This window comes from Strix uralensis, chromosome 9 (assembly GCF_047716275.1).
Source record: "Strix uralensis isolate ZFMK-TIS-50842 chromosome 9, bStrUra1, whole genome shotgun sequence".
Lineage (NCBI taxonomy): Eukaryota > Metazoa > Chordata > Aves > Strigiformes > Strigidae > Strix > Strix uralensis.
The window spans coordinates 17,948,280-17,968,910 of record NC_133980.1 but is presented as its reverse complement, the minus strand read 5'-3'; the positions used below and the strand labels follow the sequence as shown (position 1 = coordinate 17,968,910).

Below are 20,631 nucleotides of genomic sequence, written 5' to 3'. Positions count from 1 at the left end.
CAGGTGAAAACGTGACATAAAGAAATAAAGTAGCTTACAACAAAACCCTGTCCTTAGGGGAGAGTATTTATTCTAACCAGCTTCACCATTAGTTTTATGTTCCAGAATCCTTCTGGTAGCAACTTATGTAGCACTGACACAAAAAGAGGTACAGATTTTTTAAAAATTTTTTTAATAAGTGATATCTTTATTACTGAGATAAAGACTGTACCCTCTTATTTCTCCAGTTGTGTTTCTTGCCCATGAAAACCACATAACAGGAGTTTTTAGCTAGTTATTTGGGGCTAACTGGAGTCTGCCAAATCTATTCATGAAAATGCCTTCCCAAATACGCCAATGCATTTTCAATGAAAGGGGTCTGTGCTAGTTTCTGTTTATTACACAAGAATGAACTTACAGCTTTGCAAAGTCTTCTCCTGTTGTCTTTTAACCTTTGCTTTCAGCTGGTTTGAGATTAAAAATACTGAGTCATGGGTCTTCTGTGCACGTGGGGAAAAACAAGCACTGTGAAATGACTTGGTGAGTTGGAAAGCCAACACAGATGATGAAGAGGGACTGTATTTAATGCTCCTGAAATTCTCATCATTTGGATTCTTGCTACCAAAATAGGGGGAAGGGGGTTGGGAGGATGTGTGTTCAGAGCCTGTAAATGTTTGAAGGGTGTCCACAGGATAGAGGATTTAGCGTGAGACACAAGGGTAGCACACAGAGTACTGGCATACAGCGTGCTGAGGAGAACACTGTGAATGCAGCTCCTAGCAGACTTGACTGTTAAGTAGAAGGTCCTAACACTTATAAGAAAACAGAATGAAAAAGTCTCTGTGAAACGTGCGTTCAATTTGATGTGGAAATTGATGAGCTGTTTCTGAGGCCTTCTCTTGGGTATAGATGGAGTGCATCTCTAGATGAGATAGGGACAATAATATTCCTAAACGTTTTGTGAGCTACTTTGTCAAAATGTAACAATTTCAGAAGTCCTGCATCTTTCCCTGGATAATGAAATACTAAGTTTCTCCGAATGGTAAACTAACCAGTGAGGCCACAATTGCTAGAGTTTTATATTTATTTTCAAAACACCAAAGGATACAATATTTCCTGGACATTAAATTGTACAGTAGGAAGTTCTTTTTTTTTTTTTTTTTTTTTTTTTTTTTTTATTAAATGAGGTACATGTACTGTCAACATTAGCCTTGAGCAACTTTTTTCCATATTTTTTTGTCAAAAACAAGCCCAATCCTGTTGCCTTGAAATTCTTTTATTCAGTTTTTCTACAGTTAAGCTTTACGTTCCTGTTCACAGACAACTGGATGTTTTTCTCCAAAGTGAACATAGTTTTCACTTAGACCTGTCTGCTCCCCACCCCCCCTTTTGCAATGTACAGTTCCCACTTGCAGCATTTTCAGTAAACATGGGATCAATTGAGTATACAGAAATAGCTTCTATAAAATTTCCATTAAAAAAATAACAAGTTTTTATTTACAAAGTGTTTGCTACTACAAAGTAATATTTCCTATTGGTTCAAATATACTATTTGCTAATACCAGTGTTCCTATTAGGAAAGTAAAACTTTGTATATGCATTTTTCTTTATATCTTTGTCAGTGTTTAAAGCACATATAATACTACCACATTCTTTTTTACACTACTCCTAGCCACGTACAATGTGGTAGTAGAAATTAACACTATTTGATCAGGACAAAAAATCAGCATAGCTTAATAGCAGTCTTTCTGCAAAAATAAAACTTTAGTTTATAATTTAAAGGTATTTGGAAAGAAAGAAATCAATGGAGAATTCAAAAATGTGCAGCAAATTATTTAAAAGATGAACAGGCAACTTGAACTCTCCTGAAGACACAGGAGTTTAGTACAAGAAAAGAGAGAAATATTTCTGCCAAAGCGTGTGACACTTTATGCCAATACATATGCTGGGGGAGGGGGAGAGTAAGGTGAGTGGATTAAAAAATTAATTAAAACTTCAAATCCCATATAGTTAGCATCCTTATAAATTGGATTTGTCAGTGCTTGTTTTCTTCCCACCCACCATGTTTACAAACCCTTGAGTTCAGCATTGAAAGAGGTCATAAAGTAGCTTTGTCCATGACTGGCCTTGTTCTTAAAAAGAAAAGAAACAAAAAAAAAGTCTTATTTAATTTAAAAGATAATGGACTTTCAAGTGGTTTCTGCATTTTAAACATAAAAAGGAAGTGTCTCTACAACTTCCCAGTAGAATATGGTAGATGTTAAAAGTGCAACTGTAAGGGGGGGACGGATGGACCTGCCTCTTTCATCCCATAGTGCATGTTGCAGCGGCTCCGCAGCATTGGCCGGTGTGTATGTCGGCATTAACTCACTGCCAGGGGATTGATCTATTGCCAGATCATCTAAGAAGTGCCCACAGACGCGTACTGTTGTAAAAACTGTGCCTGTACTTGCTGCCTAGTTACTCCTGACATGATGTAGGCTGTGCAGAGACAAAGGTTGGTGCCTCGGTCCCAGGGGTTTGTTTGCAGTCAGGACCTGAGGAACTCGGATCCTGGTTCTTACAGGTTTGTTCAAAGTAGGGTGAATTTTTTTCACAGTAGGTGCTTGTGAGATACAGTGGCATAACACTTGCATATACTTCTCTGAAGTATTTCTCATATATATAGCCTGGCTTTAGAGACAAGGGAATGTGCCAGAAACTTGTGATGGGTTGTGATTCAGCTGGTGTTTTCCTAGGGAAATTCTGGGAAACCCACTTAATCCCTGCACTAGTGCAACCAAATCTACTAATTGTTTAAAGTTACATTAGAGCTTTAACACACCCACCAAAAAAACCTGGAGACTGATTTTTGTGGACTTAACCTTTTCTGGTCAATGTTTTAACTTGTGTGGCTGTTCAGAATAATTGTATGTGTGACCTAAAAATTTCAATGGGAAGGGCTGTGGATATGTTTGTGTGGTTTTTTTTTTTTTCCCTCTTTGCCTTTATGTGCAGTCCCTCACCTACCTGTCAGTACCAGCGGGTTGGTTAGGCATCCCTGCATGCCAGCTCAGGTGATGAGATCGAACAAGCTGGGAAGTATTTGTATGAGCAGCCCTACAGTGACTTGAAAGGAGGGTAATATTTAGCAGAGGGAACAGACAACTGGGAGTAATGTTGGTTGTGGGGATTTTTTTGGCAATGTACCTGCATCCAGGGGAGAGCAGTTGCTCACAGCCTCTTAAAACACTCACCAGACTAAATTCTAACAGCTAAAAAGGGAAATGATAGTCTTATTTGGGAACTTGGTTAAGTCTAAGGAAGGAGAGTTTCAGGAAGTTTCATGCTATCAGGATTTGGTTGTGTGAACATCTGCCAGCAGAAAATTAAGTATTTAGAGCTGTTACCATGCTTGCAAGGATAGGTGTGTGATAATCAGAAATTATGAATGATTTATTGGCATATTATTTCTAGATTCCGGGCAGAATTCAAGAAATGGCATATTTTAAACACCAAAAACTCGGTAAACAGATTGACAGTCCTTAGCCTTTTCCTCATTCATCAGTAATGCTGCAAGAGGCACCATTTCCCAGTGCTGAAGGTTGAGATACCTTCAGCTGTAAAATACACCAGGCTTTGGAGTAACTCAGCTGCAGCATTTCTTTCTTTAAAATTAATTAAGCAGAAGGATGTCACCTTAAAGTATGACTATTACTAGAATTTTGTAAATCAAAAATTTAAAAAGCTTATATAGTCTTTTCCCAGCTTCATTATATCTGGTTATTTAAAGTACTTGTGTTCCTGAGAGACTCTTGAAATGAAAAGCTATAAGTTAGGTGGGTCAGTCAGAAAATAACTTGTTCTGGTTTGTTTACTATATACTATACCCTGTGGTTACTAGCTTTGTTTTTAAACAAATCCAAAACCCAAATATCTTAAACTCACTAAAAGGAAATTCCTCTTGATAAACTGCTTGGACTATTTTCAACTGAAAAGAACCAGTTAATTATAAAAATGAGTATTGCTCAGTGTTCAAATGTGATTAAGTTTCAGCCATGCTCTTGAATTAAAATGGTGGATATGGTCAGAAGAGCACCTTAACTGTGAAATTCTACATTCAAGCATCATTTTTATGTATGAACTTGAGGGTTTTGTTTTTGTTTAAAGCAAGAAAAAAGGGATTAAAATTTGGTCATTAGGCCTTTTTACATAATGTTACGTCAGGTTGACTTAGCTGATCAGCGCAAGCTTCTGTGGGTATTTTGTGTACTCAGCAATTTCCAGCAGCTCAAAGGATTAGTGGACTTTGCAAGATATAGTATAAAAAGCTAAACAAAACCCTTAACCAGAATGGAAATATCTACAGTGTGGCTTGTACTAGGTTTAATGAAGTTAGTTAAAATCATACCTTCAGTTAAAATGGTATTGTTTGCTTTAGTCTTTATGTAAATGCACACACTTAGATTAGGTGGCTTGTTGCTGTTAATTCCAGTGTTGAAACGAGAAGAGTGGCACACCTTAATATTACTTAAAAAACCCAAATCCACAAACATTATGTCAGCTTTCCATATAATAGAAGAATTTTGTCTTCCACTCATGTTTTTTCATCTAGTTTGTGGTGCTGACAATTTTTTCTAAGCCAAATTTAGATTTTTCAAGCACCATAAAGTAAGCCCAGAAATAAAGCTGTTTACTGCAATATATAAAAAAGCATTTACACACAGCATTATACTGCTTGCAGCTAAGTGCCTTCTGAATGTATAACCAAGAAATAGTTCCAAGACACAGAAACATGTCACACATGAAAAGTTAAATGTTAACTTTGTCTTGTAAGAGATACCATCTAGGACCAGTTGCTACTTGTTTCATACCAGTGAATGTCAAGGGTATTGCATGAGACAGGAGAGGATGATGGTAACTGAATAGAAAATGGGAAAACCAGTCTTGCTAATGGCCATTTTATTCTGGAAAGTAGCTGCTGTTCGCTCTCAGAGGGAGGGAGGGCCTGCATGTTGAAGCAACTGAGCACAACTATGGCCACTGGCTTAGGGGGAGCTGTGCGGTTGCTTAATATTCTCTATCTCCCTTGTTACTCGTAATTGCTCAGAGCTCAGTTCAGATCCAACAGCTGCATTTTGTGAGGTCCTGCATTTACCTGTTTGGTTTTGTTTTTTGTGGTTTTTTTAAAAATACGTCAGCTAAGATCAACAAGAATGCTTGAGAAACTTGCCTGAGATCAGACATGAGTGACTATGGCTGGACAAGGCCCAAAATTCTCCTAGTTCCCAGACTTCAGCATAACCACAAGACCGCAGTGCTTTAGTTGAACTTCATCCTCAACTGGAACTTGGCACAAAGAATCTCAAGGAAAGAATTTCTTTTTGAAGTGTCTTCTCAATGTTCTAACTTGTTTTGTCTTTTGTATTCAACTAGTTCAGGAAAAATAACTATTAAAGTCTTGGTTCAACTATCTAAATAAATCTTATGTGCTCCTATTTTTTTTTAAAAAGTTGATAGCTTGAAATCTGCCAGAAAGCAAGTAGTTGTGCAGTCTGCTGCTTTGAAGGACCTGGACATCAATGGAAGGAAGGTATCAGTGAAGATCTGCCTCCTGTAAAGCAGAAAGCACACTGACTCTAATAAAATACATTCCATTTCTGGGCAGGAAGCCTTTTTTTGCCAGGTTCTTATAGTTCAAAGTGCAGTTGTTTAGTGTTTTGCTGTTTTTTCTTTTTACACAGATCTTGAGTGGGAAATGTGAAAAAAATGTACAGTTAAATGTGCTCCTAATGTATTGGGGAGGGGGGAATAATAACTTTAGAAAATGTTCCCCTCTTAAAGAGTTCCTTAGGATCCTGCATATATCAGGTAACTTTGATCAGCCCTCTCCAATGAAAACTGTTTTGAAAAAACAATGGATTTTTAAGAATAAAAGCAATTATCTGTTTAAATGAAGTGTCATTCATGAGGCTGACAATTCCATAGTAATATGCCTGGACTGTCTGTTACCTTCTCTTATTTCAAAAGTGAGCCACTTCAGTCAAGTGCATTGACTGTTTCAGCAAGAATATTATTCTGTATTTGTAAAGCTTTTCTTCCTATAGAGGTAGTGTTACCGATTTGGTTGAAGTGAGGTGGTGTAAATCCCTCAGCCTTGCTGTTGCCTGTGAGCCATGAGCACAGGACAGTGTTAACAGTCTTGCCCAGAGGGTGAATAACATGGGAGACAGGTAAGAATTATTTTTTAATTTGTGCACTTGCAACTCATTTGTGTAAGCTCGATAGCTCTACTTGCTCAGTCAAGAGCTACACTTAAATAGTGGTGCTGCCCTAACTGTACCTCAAATGCAGGAGTTCCAACTGTCTGTGAAAAGTTTCTAAATTTTTAATGCAACCATACAGGTGTGCTTGTATGCTCCTCACAGTTTCACCTGTCCTGTATGTCGCTAGTCGCGTGCTAACTCCTGCATGACAGCCAGGCAGCTGTTTAGCTGGAGCCTCTGTTTATCTCACTAGCTCAGGCTTGGTGTTTTTGGATCTTTGCTGGCTTGAGTACAGGTTTGTCTGTAAAAGATCACATGGACATACCCGACGTGGTGCCAGAGCAATGGCCACAGCAGTCAAGGGATGCAGTTTGCTGCCACTGCTCAAGCAATTAAGGGTTTGACAAGCTGCCGAATCTCGTAACTAAGTAACAGAGCCAGCGTGGTTGAGCTCTGACAGCTAAATACACTGGTACTTAGAAACAGGTCAAATATTTACATACAGTATAAAAACTAAAAAGAAGGGATGCCATTTTAAATCGGATTTATCTAATTAAAAATAGTTAACTTTGAGACTAGTTAAAACACTGGATGTTAGAACATCACGGGAAGAGTATATCTACAGTGTATTTTGCTCTGTTATTCAAGGTTGTTTTTAAAAAAGGTCTTATATATAGCACACTATAGCACACAGAACTTCCTGTTGCAAGTCTAATTTAACAGTTCAAATAGGAGTCATGTGTTATTTTTGCCACAAGTTATTTAAGAAGTGGTTCGATACTACTATTTTTCAAAGGTGCATCAAGGTAAGTGCAACAGAAATTCATTCTAAGAAAGTCTGTCATAATCCAAGCTGACTAGAATGCAGAACATGAAATGATGTATTGTTGAAATTTATTTTTTTTCCTAAGAACCTCAGCCTGTGACTTTAAATGTTATGTGACCTGCCCACCCTGAATTTGAAAATACTGCCTTGAAAACATGCTGCCTGAGATCCTTAACATAGAGGCCTTTTTGAAAAACAACCAACACATGCTATAAAATCAAAGGGATTATAAAGTTAGAACAGTAAAGGAGAAGCTATTCTGGATACACTATAATCTAGAAATACAATTTTAAAACTTTTTTTCCTTGAAAAAAGCTGGTGCAGAGAATACTGCTGTTTTTATCCTGACTGTTTAATAATGGCTAAGAATAATCACTTATTTATAATAAATTAGGTCTGCAGTATAAATGAACATATGAACCTTTCAAAAGAGACATACTATTATTACTTTTAGAGTATCTAAAATGGATTTAAACTATTTCAAGATTCATTTAATCACTTGCAATTTATATTACTTTAAGAATCTTCTATACAGCAAGTTGAACAGAAAAAAGCAAACATTCTAACAGCCCCTTTTCCCTAGAACAATTTTCATAGAAGATAGTTTTAAATAGCTGTTTCAGCGCATTTGCGCGTGCTCTCTCCCCCGTTTTCTAAAGGTAGCTCAGCCAAAAGACAATGCAAGAATTGGCATTTGTTGACTGACTCTGTTTTCTTCTCCATCTGGTAAAGATAAGGCGAAGACAGAGACTTGAGACAGAATGTCCCAAAATGGAAAATATGAACTTGATGTTTACTTTGCTAAATCTCCAGGGACTTTGTTCTTTTCCTTGGTTAGAGTTGATAAAAACCACTTCACTCTGTGTCTGCATGTCACTCCGTGTTCAGTTACAAAAAGTTTTCAATTTCAGCTGTGGATGAATTTGTTTTGAAGCTTCCATTTTGCTTCACTGAACACAGTGTAAACCAAGGCAAGAAACTTAAGTAAAATCCAAACAGGAGCTCCCAATTAAGAATATTTATGAGCAGCATTTTGTATATTCCGTTTTCTACTGTCCTTATTCTGGGGAGGAAGAATCCTCATCTTCATCCTCTTCATCTTCATCATTGAATGAGCATGGAGTTTCTCCTCGTGATTCAGAGTAGCGTGATGCTGCACTGCTGGACTGTTGACTGCTTGGGGCAAGAAACTGCCCAGTTGCTAAGGCCACTTCAGCATCCAAACACAACCCTGGATTCTCACTATCAAAACAACAGAAATGTTGAAGTTTAGAGGATTTCTCATGAAGTTTGAAGCTTTCTTTTTGGCCTCTGCTTTCCTTTAGTTAAAGAAATGCTACTAACACGGAAAAACCCCGAAGCTTTACCTTTAACACAGCTAATAGTTATGAAAACTGCTAAAATATTGGAAAGTTGTATAAAAAAGATTATTGGGTGGCTTTTTTTTCCATAACCAACCAGTAGAATTGCTCAAGCTTAAAAAAGCTTAAAGAAGAATAAAACCATCACAGTTTTGTCAATATACAGAACTGTTTGTAATATGAAATGAAGCTATTAAATGCCATGAGGAAGAACCTGTTCCAGAATAACCCCTCCTTCCATTTTTTAAGGTACAGGTAACCTCCAAGCAAAGCATGGTTGTTGAGGTGTTTTTTGGATTGGGTGTCATTTTTGTTTTTTGTTTAGTTGTTGGTTTTTAATTTAAAATCATGATTAGACTGTGTGGACTAAACTTCTTTCATGAGAGCTTAAGCAGTAGTGCATTTAGACACCCAACATTCTTTTGTATTCTTCAGAAGTATTATCAGGCTTTTTTCCACATGTAATTACCTATTTGTAGTCCGTGCCCAGGCAGGAATTTAAGGTTAATCAGGAAATCTCTATCCTTATAGTAAGGGATTGGAAGTGATTCTATTCTTTTGAAACATAGATACAAAATAGCTAGTATGTTCAAAATTGATTTAACCTTTCAAATATGATTATCAAGGAAGACAGAATTGAGAGACTTTTTCACAATCAAAAATCAACCATAATAGAAAACATCTCATTTCCTGCATATAAGTGGTATGAAATAGGAAGGTTACTGAAAGTACCACAAGCGTATGTTACTGTCCTTGAATAAAAACCGATTTTATTTACCTTGATTTAGCATCAGAAGTGCCTCCTGCTACCTCTAAATGTGAAACTGCTTGTGCTGAACTTGAAAGTAACCCTTGGTTTATCCATGAAAATCCTGCAGACATATCTAGAAGAAAGCATAATTGTATTTATGCTAGTTACTTACATTTTTTTCTGCCTTTTACAATCTTAAACTTTGCATTCTCTTTGCAGTTAGGATTCCTTAGTTTAGAAGAGGAGGTACCAATAGCTCGAGTTGATTTTATACTGTAGATGTGTCCTGTTGTAATCAAGATGTAATTATACATACATATACCCCAGTGTTTGCGGATGCACTCAAACCTTGCAATCCGTCGCACTCAGAACTGTGGTTATTTCTATGAAGCTTTTCCCTCTGTCTGAAGAGAATTCACACTGCAGATGACCGCAGCTAGTAGCTGTATGCAATCAAAAGTACCTGGAATAGAGTTTTGAAGTCCTTCATGGAAACTTCCTGCTACAGACTGATCCTATCAAATGCCCCAACAGCTCTAAGTGCCTTTGCTGCTGCCCTTGGTGAAGGTATAAATGAACTGTACTTGTCAGGATTGGAGATACTGCAGTGAAGCCACCGAGGCAGGATGTGTTTCAGTCGTGCGCGTTCTGATGGCCAAAGGCAGTTTCATCTTGGTGCTCTCGTAGCTGCTGTAACGCAGCCTCCTAACCCATTCTGACACTGAATAGAGATGGCAATCATCAGCTGTGGACAGGAACAGACCATGTCAAAGGTCTTGTGCCAGGAGTATGCAAGAGAGACCCTGCTGTACACTGCATGTGTGATATGTAAGTCAGTCTCCTCCCTGGGGATAGGAAGTTTTAGAATTAAAATGGTCTTGCAATAATGTTGAATTTCTTGAGGTAATTTGTTAAAAGCCCTCTGAGGGACAGGAATGGGTTACTTACAACCCTCATAGCACTTGGTTTCAGATACCCTAACAAGTGATGCCTGTCAGTTGTTTCCAGTTATGCACATTTCTGCCAAGAAAATCAGCAAAGTAAGTTAATTGACCCAATTACGCTTACAGGATTTGGGGGGCAGGGGTGTTTTTGTCTCTTAGATAAGGTGTTTCTATTGACCTATCCAAATTCCATCTCAACACAAAGTTAAAATCAAGTTATCAGGACCATCTAGTTCTTTTTCATGCCGCTTGCATGTGGTTCTAGCTGCGTGCATTAAACCAGGAGTTACAGTCCTTACTAGTTTCTATGCCTAACCAAACCTCTGTCCTGTACAGCACAATGGCAGTAAAATGGGATTGCACTATTCATATTTTACCTAGAATCATTCCATAATAGCAGGTAAGAGGAATAACTAAACGTGTGTTTGTTACATACACGTTCTCGTTTGTCCTGTCTTCTTGTTAAGCTTTGGCTGCTTGAGATTTGCCACTGCACTGCCTCGCACAGGGACAGCAGGTTGTCGCAGCCATACAAATTGGCTGCCCATCCACTGGGATCCGCAGGCTACCCTGCTTTGTGCTGCGGAGACTTGTTAGCAGCGTGGTATTTAAATGACGTTACAAAGCAAGGTGAGCAAGGCTGATGTCCTGCCAGCACAGTCTCTGGAACATGATGGCGAACGTTAGTAAGTGGCAGCTTTAGGTTGATCTATGAGGACAGAGTAGATGAAAATAGTTGAATATGGACTTAGCTGGATGGCTTTCATTAAGACTGCCCTAAATGCAGGTTTGTTTTTACAGAGAACATGTTCTGACAGTCTCCTCCTGTCTTTTCAGGTGGCCGAACCATTTGGAATGACTGCATTGTATTTAGATTAATAAAGTGGATTAGAGATATATCACAGGGTTGCTTCCTGGTCTTTTGAAGGGGTATACCTGTATGTACATGCTTAATATTCCAGAAGAATAACAAGTCACTGCTAGTAATCTTGCATTTTATTAACATTTTGGGATAATAGCTAGTTAGCTTTTCTTTTTGAAGATCAAGGTGAAGGAAATTATGGATTTTACACGTAAGGCAGAAGAAGGTTCATAGATGCATACCCTGCCTTGTACTTTCATTGCCTTGTATTTCTACATCTGTTTTCCAGTGGGCTCTGAGGAGCCAAGGAAAAGAAGTAGTCTGTGAAAGATGGGGAGTTTAAGAAGCCATTTCTGGTCTGGAAAGGACTGTCAAAATAGAAGTCTGCCTACAGTGAGAACACTGACCACTTCTAGCAGAGTAGATGCTAATAGCTACACTTATGAACCAGGGAAAGCAGCTTAGAAAAAACTTCCCAAGGTGGTACCATCCAATCTGCGAGTGGCATCCTTATTATGATCTTGCAGGAGCTAGACTTGGTAGAAATGTGTACTTTCCATGAGGAGGCTCTAAAGGAATACCCACAATAGCCTTCAGTGGTTGCTGCAAAAGTAAAAGTGCTGCATAGGATTACTGATGGTAGCTGGACAGGCTCATTCGTTCAGTGGGTACACTAATCTCCTCAGGTCCAGCTCCAGCCCATTTTCCAGCCAAGGCTTGTTACGCAGGTAGATCACAGAGCACTTCATGCAGGGAAGAGTAAAGAAGTCTAATCTAGAGGTCCTACACTGCACCACTTTCTCTGCCCACTGCCTTAGTGGGATACATACAAGTGGGATAATATTACAACAACTCTTAGTGCCTCAGAATTTTTATTTCCTGCTTTTTTTATCTGTAGTCTCCTTTCTAGGAGTGAGGACTCAACTGACAAAGGAAGCACTTGGTTTTGCATTAATGGCCTGTAGTATACACATGGCTTAAAAGGCACAGGGTGCTACTGTGGCTGTGGTTCTACAAGAGTTTATGCTTGTCTCAATCAGTGGTGCATTGCTGTTCACCCAGCAATCTCACTCCCTCCTTTACACTTGAACTGTTCTGCTAGACCCTTAGCTAGACAGTTCTACCTGATAAATTGCCAGAAACTCCTCTACCAGATAAAGACCCTGCAGTTTAGTACCCTGAACCAGCTCATGAAGAGGGCAGAGGAAATAATTGTGTCAAAATGAAAAAATGGGCAGCAATGTGTAATTAGGATTGTGGCCCGAGGATGCCATCTTAAGCTGGTGCAAGTGTCATGTTAGAAAGAATGTTGCTCCTCCCCTAGTAAGAAGCTGGCAAGTGCTGTGGCTGCAGTGCAGCCTGTTGTATGTCCACCACTTCTGGATCACCAACTTAGCTAAAGCAACACTTCAATGTTAACTTTTACTGTAAGTTACGGTTAAGCTGCTGTATCCTCTACGCTTGCTCCCTCTTGGGAAACAGGAAAAAGTAAGGTCAAATCATGTCAGTTTTAGAAATATGCATCAATTATGACAACTGAACAACAGAAAAATGTGTTACAAATATAATTTAAGATGTAATATTTTTCTTTATGGCGTTAATATGCCTTAGCCTCTACTGATTTCAGTGGCAGTCAAACACCCGAGGATCATACCAATGTAGTACTTAAAATATGTATTAAAAGAACCCAACACTTTTTTGCTAAAACATCATGAAACCTATAGAAAACCTAGAAGACACTACTTTTATCAAATTAGAGCACTTGAAGAATGGCTAAAACACATGAGCCTCCTGTAGAGAAAACACCTTAATACAATTTTGATGCACACAGCATCAGTTCAGCAGTTCCAAGCAAATTACTTGGCATGTTTAATGCAATTAGAAGTTACTTTTTTTTTTTTTCTTTTTTTTAAAGCTGAGATAGTCCAAGTTTTTTGACAATTTTGAATTTCTTTCATTGCTTGGATTCTTCCAGCTGTTTCTCCAGTCCTATTAGCAAGCATTTCAGTACCAACTACCATTAGTATTTGGAAGTCAGTAATGACCAGGCTAAGGTCAAACTAACATTGTACAGGAAATGACTTACCTACTTAAGACATATTAGAACAGGACTTGTTTCTACAGCAGTTGAGATCATAGCGTCAGCTAGTGTGGGAGAACTTTAATCTTGTTTGTAATAAATTTACGCAGTGAATAAGTAAGAGACCTTGATTTGCTTTTCTTGTATAGTAGTAATTGAGGCCAGTGTACTTAAAAGTGCCATCATGAGAGCTGTGGAAGTAACCATGAATTCTAAAAATCAGTGATGAGCCTGCCATTTCACTACTGGTGCAGTGTAAGAAACAGTGTCTAAAGACTGCCAAGGTTAAAATGGGAAGTTAAACTTAACCGAAACTACGTAATCAGGCAAATGCTGGCTTTTCAAGTGTTGTGCAAAACATTTAAATTTTTCCCTTATTTGTCAGTTACTGCCATTAGAAACGTCTACTGTGCAATTCATACTCTTAACTGTAGATTTGTGTTGTGTAATTAAGTATCAAGCAACAGATAGAAGAATCCTTTAAAATAAATGTACATCCTTCAGTAACACTTCTGGACTAATTTTTTCAGAGGCTTAAACAGCTGAATGTAACCTGTGTCTGAAGAGCACATTACTTGCCCCAATGCTTTCTGAGTAAAAAAATAAAATCAATACATTTCCTACGATTAAAATTCTAGATAGGTTTCTGGCTGCTGCTCTGCTACTAAGGAAAAAACCTTAACCACAACATTCTTTAAGAATATGCAATCTTAGAATCTGGTTTTTTCCTGTTTAGTTTCTTTGAAACAGAGTACTACTTGTTTCTCACTTGCACAGGAACATCACGGTTGTTTTGCCTTTAATGCTTTCAATAAAAAACCCCACCAGCAGTACACTGGTGTGACTGAATTTTTTTCAAAAGAAACTAAAATGAACTACTGATCACTAGTTTAGACATGTAGTTCTATTGCTGAACTTTAAAGGCTGTTTTTACTCAGTAAACTGTGTAATGACACAGGGTTTTTTTGCAAATGTAAAGAACTCCGATTCTCTGAACATAATTAATGCAGGTTTAAAATGAAATAGAAATTTCAGTTTGCTCCTTGATATATGGGAGTAATTAAGTCTTGCAGACTGCAAGACTATTAAAAGATGTGGGTTCTGCTCCTTTCCCCCTTTTTAGGTTGGTGGTAAATCATGTGGGAAATAATTTTTAGTTGAATGAACCTGCAAGGAACAAATCAAGATTTCTTTCAACTTCTCTTTTTGGCACCAGTGTGTAATTTCAAAATTGACTGAAATTAAAATATGAAATCTTGGTTTTAAAACCCACAGGACAAAGGGAGCAGGAAAACACAAAACAAGTGTTGATAAACATAAGCACATTTGATGTAGTTTGAAATGTTTAGTCATTTAAAATGTACTAAGTGAATGTAACTGAATTCTAAGTTATATCTAGCACTGTTTTGACATCACAGTTTTTAAACGTTTGAAGTTTCTGACCTCCCTGTGTGAAAGACACAGTTTCATACTACTGTAATTTAAACAAGACCAAAGCCCAGTTAGTGGAGGAGTCAGGGCAATAGCTTTGTTCCCTCTTTCCTCAAAAATGAAGGTCTGTATATAGTACTTCATGGGGTAACACTTCCTTTACAGACGAAGTCCCTCCAGAAACTTGAGAAAATGTTGGGCTAAGTTTAAGCTTTGAGTCGATCAAGAAGAATGTAGTCTGATAATAACTAAAGGAACTGATTACTAATTTTAGCAGCTCTGGTCCAAAGAGGCAACACTGAAGATCTAGGTTTGAGTCTATTTAAGTGTGACCTATTCAAACAGTGTGACTAGGGGAGGTAAAGCCTCTGCATGGGACACCTGTCCTGGAACTCTTGGGAGCCTCTTGCTTTATTTAGAGCCGCTCAGTTCTCAGATGGCACCTGCTGGCCATGTGCTTTATCTGAGTATCCCTGGTTTACATGTTAAGTAAGCGTGGAAATGACTGGACGCAGGAGAGCCTACCATGTACTGAGAGTACACTGAGCATCTCTACACGGACAGAGATCTGGACAATTCTTAGCAGAGCTCACCTACCTCAGGCAAAGTAAAGTGCAAATGCAGCTGGGTCACACATGGATTACACTCAACCAGTTAAAGTAGCTCTTTTTTCTTTCCTTTTCCTCCTCAACTTGAGAAGAGCTGCCTTCTTCCAGTTTGCTCCTCCATACATTGAGTTATTCAAAATTAACACTAACCCATGAAAAACTGTTCTTGGTGTCAATTCAGTTATTTAAGAAACAATTTCTCCATAAGGCAGCTCACTCAGAAGTTTGTTGTTATAAATTAGTGTGAATTAAGTTTGCAGAACAACTATGATGAACCTTCCAAAATTCACTGTAAAACAACTCATTTATGTACCAACCCGACTAGCTCCCACATAACTTCAAATGTTACATAGGTTAATGTCATTCAGTTCACTTCAGTTAACTAATGTTATGAATTTGATCAGGAGCAATATTTAAAAGTCTTATCTAACTTACCTGTGATGTAGCCTTCTAAAGCTTTTGGCACCAGTGATTTTGCAGTTCTTAGGTCCTCAGCTGAGCATTTGCCTGCCTCAAGCCCAAAGGACATTCCCATTCTCTTCAGCACCTCACTGTCATCATGAATCTCAAAGGTGTTATCGAAATTAAAGAGGTATTCGAATCTGCATGTAAAAAGTCAAAGTGAGACAGTTTTGAAAAGAGCCTATTTTTCCTTTTTTTCTTTTTGGTATACCCTGAGGTAGGTGTCTACATTCTTCCATTATCTGTAAAGGGTTCTTAAGGGAAAAAAAAAAAAGTGCAGCAAATGCTTTTTGTCTTCTGCTTCTGTGACTGGCATGCCTACAGGGTTTAAAATGGCACTTTCTCAATTCAAGTAACTTCACCGCTTCAGGAAGAAAGTCTAATACTTTCTACCTCATTAAACAGACTCAAAGGGGGAGAGGGAGGCCTTACTAAACATGAACCTTCACTTCCACTGAATCCAATACTTTTAAAGGTCACCCGCAGCCCTGTCACCAAAATAACTTATTTTGGTTTTGATTCTTTTACATTTCACTTTCTGTTCTAATGTGCAACACTCCTCCTGTGAACTGACCTATTTACCTTGGTATAACTTTGCTTTGTTGGATGCATTTGGATGCAGCTAGCAAAGCAGTCTGTTCAGAGTCCTGTATGTTAACAACCTATCACTTCTGCTGCAGGACTCAAAATGTTTTTCATTGCATATAGAAGTGGAAATAGTGATATAAACTTAATATAGCTTTAAGAAAAGCAGGGGCACCTAGACTGACTTTATGCTATGATCACAGGCTATTAAAACCTTGGACAGCACTGGTCCAGGGATTACAATATAAGGCTAGTTCCCACTACCACATTTTCTGCTGACAAAACCTTTATCCCTGGAAAAGCAACCCATCCATGAGATATGATTTTTAAAAGATAACTCACTGGTAGGTCTTTCATTAGCTCTCCAAGCTTGTGTCACATGTGGATTTTCTTAATAGATTTTTCTTAATACTAATTTTCTTAGATCTGATCCAGTAAGTTTGGAAGTTACATCTTTTGTGCCTATACACAAAATTTTCACCTAGAAATCTACATGCTTTGTACTAGGTGGAATTGTCAGTTACAGGCATCATTTCTTTTGTGACTCATATGGTATTACTTGTAAAACCCATTCTTTATGCAGCTGTATTTATTTAAGCATAACTACTTTAAAAGGGAAAAAAGTATGTGTCACCATACCTTTAATTGGCACAATTACATTCCTGCTACCTAGACTGGTGCAGCTAAGGTCACATAACTATGTTTATACAAATGGAGGATGGGAGACCAGTGTCATACCAAGTTACTGGAAAGCAGGCTGTGTAGTTAATGAAGTAATAACTGAATTCAGCTTTTATGGTACAGGATTAAAGGCTGTATTTATTGATAGCTCTGCATTTCTCCTTTCGTGTGTTGTGGTCAAATACTGGATGCTAGAAAGGAGCATAACTGACAGTTACAAAACCACTTATATTCTTTTTGCCTAAAACCTTTCACCTGGTATCTTCTCTTAATGTCTCTTAACTTTAGGAAGCAACTGTGTACAGCTGTTCTCTATGTACATTCCTCATGTCATCCGTGATTTTGTAGACACCCGTGGATGCACTCTCCTCTCTGTTCTAGGCCAAAGAGTCCATCTGTTCCTTCTCTGAAAGTCTTTTCAGAGCTTCAGGCATTCCTGATGCCCTCCTGTGTCTCTCTCCTGGTTATGCTAAACTCTTTCCAAGAACAAGACAGCATACAGTATTCCAGATATAAAAGCACTATATGTACATAGTTTTACATTGTATTTCTTACTGTTTTTCCTAATAATTCCCAGCATTATTTTGGCTCTTTCTGAGAAACTTTTGTTCTCATAGAATGATCTACTGGGCTGCCATCTTACTATTCAGTGCTAAAGACTAGGTCCAGAGGCCAATACTGTGTATGTGCAGTTTGGGTATGGTTCCTGTCCCTTTCCCATGGTTAGTGCAAATTTGATCAACAATTAATTTAATCTGGATTTTCTGCTCTTGCAGGCAAATCTCTGTCTAAGGGTACAAGAGCCTACTTCCTACACCTTTTCTCTAATGTACAGCACTGTATCTCCAGTGGCAAAATCAGCTGCATTTCCTATCAGAATAAAGATGTTCTAATTTTCCAAGTTTCTGATACATCTATTGTGTCTGAATGCTTGTTTAAAACTAGGTATTTTGGTTCCTTTTTTTCTCCTTTTCCTAAGATCTAGAGCATTTATATAAAAGCACCATATACACTAAATACATTTTTCCTGTTCAGATGCCTCATCTTTTCAAAATAATTTTTAACTTCTTCCCTTTTATCTGAAGACTCTGCCTTCTTTACTCCAACTTCAGAAATGTCATTGCCAGTATGCTGCCTGGCACCCAACTGCCTTCTCAAACTAAATAAAACTTGCCCAATAACCTCTTTGTTTTACATGTGAGAAACTACATTCTGTTTTGGCTAGATAAAGCCTGTTTTTGCATAGGAGAAAACTTAGGAGACACAAGCCTATGCTTCTCATGATGCTAAATCCCCCTTACATGTACCATTTTTCCAAGCAATTATTTTCTTTTGGAAGATGCTCTGTAAAGAGAATTTTGAGCAGCTAATGCTGTGAGCTTATCTGTTCATTGGACTTTCTAACATCACCTGCCGTTGCATCATAAATACTGACCAACCAGTGCTTTATATAAATGTTACTTGGGAGAAGAAAGGAAAATGGAAGCCCATTACAACAGAGGGTTATTAAGTGAGGTTGAAACCACTCGAAGGACAAGCCCTCAAGTTGACCAGTAATGGGGTTAGGCAGCACAAATACTCTCCAATAAAGTACAGATTTTGAATTCTCCAAACTGAGTGACCGCTTTTTCCAACTGCCTTATTTAGCAGATCAGCATAACAGTGGTTTAAACACTAGTAGTTTCTGACACTGTTTATCTACATACTGCTGCTGCTGCTAATCAGTTGCACAAATAATATCCACAGTGGAAAAGCTTGTTTAATTTGGGTTGTACACTTAATGATCTCCAGATGACAGTAATATTGAAGCTGGGTTATATAAACTGAAATACCAACTTCAATAATTTTGGTGTGCTCATTTTTAGTAGTAGTGTTTTCTTACAGTTTGAGATTGTAGAAGCATGTTACACTTCTCAGATCCCAAATGCCAGCTTAATCTCCAAAAACTTCAAACCTAGAGCACTGTTTAAAAGTGCAGTAAGAACTGTACAGTATGCCTATAAAATAAGGGTATAGTTAAGCTAAATCAATATTGATCCTAAAATTCCCAACTTGCTGAACTGCAGTGCTGACGGGAGTATTCTAAAAGTTTTGTCACAGAATGTATTGGACTTCAGTCCAACTTTCTCTGAAAAGTCAACTTTTAATAGTGTGGCTTTTTTGCATGTTGGTCCTTAGGTTACTAGAGATGGTCTATTTTTGCTGCATGTTAATTGACTTGAAGTTTAATACAGGATTTGTATACCACAGAGTGAAATCTGTAATCTACAGTATTAAAGCAAAGCCAGCTATTTTCAGCTAATAAACTAGTTGTGATCCGATTAACAGCTAACGTAACAGTACCTCATATTTTCAGCCGTATCTTCCCAGAATGAAGAGCGTAAGCACCCAGAAGTGTGTAAGTGGAAGATTTTCAGATTAATGTAAGAGTGCAACTATAGCCTTTTGCTTACAAAGACAATATTTCAAATTTCTATATAATTTACTTCCTTTTTTTCCTTCAAAGAGCTAGGTGCAACCTTTTTGCTATTAAAAGACACTTTCAAAGTTGTTATTATCACCTCTAGGATGTTACTTTTATGTTACATGGATCACTTTGTGTTTCTGACTAAATACATTTATGGCATATTAGGAATAAGAATTCAGAAGCACTACCACATGACTAGTTCTGTCCTTGTATTTAATTTCACTCAGTTATTTCTCCTGTGCAGTGAATGCTCTGAAATGTCAGTCTGAAGTGCCTTTTACAACAGTGAAAGTCAGCCTGTTTTAACTAGTGGTAGTAAAGCAATGTTGATAAACTTATTCCTATTATTACTGCATTTGCATTAAATATTAAAAAAAGCCAAAACCAAAACACCCCCCTGAAGTGATGATAGAAAATTTAAATACGTAATTGCTTTTAGTACACTAGAAAAATTTCTCTCATTTGTTCAAAGAAAAATTCCAGTCCAAAGAAAATAAAATTCTAAAAACGGATTCCATAAACACTCACTTATCACTTGATATGCTGCAGTCTATAACTGTTCTTTTGCTAGTGTTGACTATTAGGAAAGGCAGCTGTATAGTTGAGTTCAAAGCTGGAGGGCCTTGATTTTGTTGTTCGTTTTGCTGATTTCTTTGTACCAAGTTTTTGAAAGCTATTTGCTGTAGAAAGAAAGAAAAAAACCATCACTGACAGTAAAAGATCAGTGTTTCTAGGAAGTGGAACTTCACAGCTCTTATTTACAAAATCTCAATACCTCCAGTAATTTTCTGTCAAAAAAGGAAGCTGTGGCCTGACTTCCTCTTTGCACTAGTGAAGCTCACCAGGAACAGAAGTTAAATACTAATTTTTCACACATATCCTAATGGCTATGGCCCCCTCACAATCCCTGGAGAAGAAACAAGAAAGGAGCAATAAAGCTTGCTGGATATGGTTCCCCCGTTCCTTTTAAAAAGGCACTGGAGTCAGAGGTCTTCTTGTTATTTTATATGCATAATTACACCTCAGACTAGGAACTAGTTACACTGAAATGAAAGTTAACAGCAATTACAGCATCACCCCACTTCCCATGATCCATATTCTCCTCCCTTTCACATCCATCATCCTCTTTTCTCTCTGCAGAGTTCATTTTGAAATTTTCCTCTGACAGTTTTTAAACAGGTGACGTTTGTGACAACACTTACTCTCTACTGAATCTTATATCTGACTGCATATGTATGAAAATGTGTGGTTTTAGAAAATGTTATTTGAGGGATTGGACGTCAGTGTACTTATCCACTTTGAGACGCTACTTATTCCACTTAAGGGGAAGATGGACAGACAGAACCCCA

At 37.9% G+C, this 20,631-nt stretch overlaps 1 protein-coding gene across 5 annotated transcripts in view; it reads right to left on the bottom strand.

The window, feature by feature from the left end:
* Positions 1 to 1,049: 1,049 nt before the first annotated feature.
* Positions 1,050 to 20,631, bottom strand: part of TFDP2 (transcription factor Dp-2) — a 63,957-nt gene continuing 44,375 nt past the window's right edge. For all 5 annotated transcript variants that reach the window (XM_074877596.1, XM_074877598.1, XM_074877597.1 and 2 more), the window contains 4 exons: positions 19,811 to 19,962; positions 15,523 to 15,689; positions 9,190 to 9,295; positions 1,050 to 8,292 (listed from right to left, as the gene is read on the bottom strand). In XM_074877596.1, the coding sequence (XP_074733697.1) occupies positions 8,109 to 8,292; positions 9,190 to 9,295; positions 15,523 to 15,689; positions 19,811 to 19,962 (609 nt within the window). In that variant the 3' untranslated portion in view covers positions 1,050 to 8,108. The remainder of the gene's footprint in view (positions 8,293 to 9,189; positions 9,296 to 15,522; positions 15,690 to 19,810; positions 19,963 to 20,631) is intronic.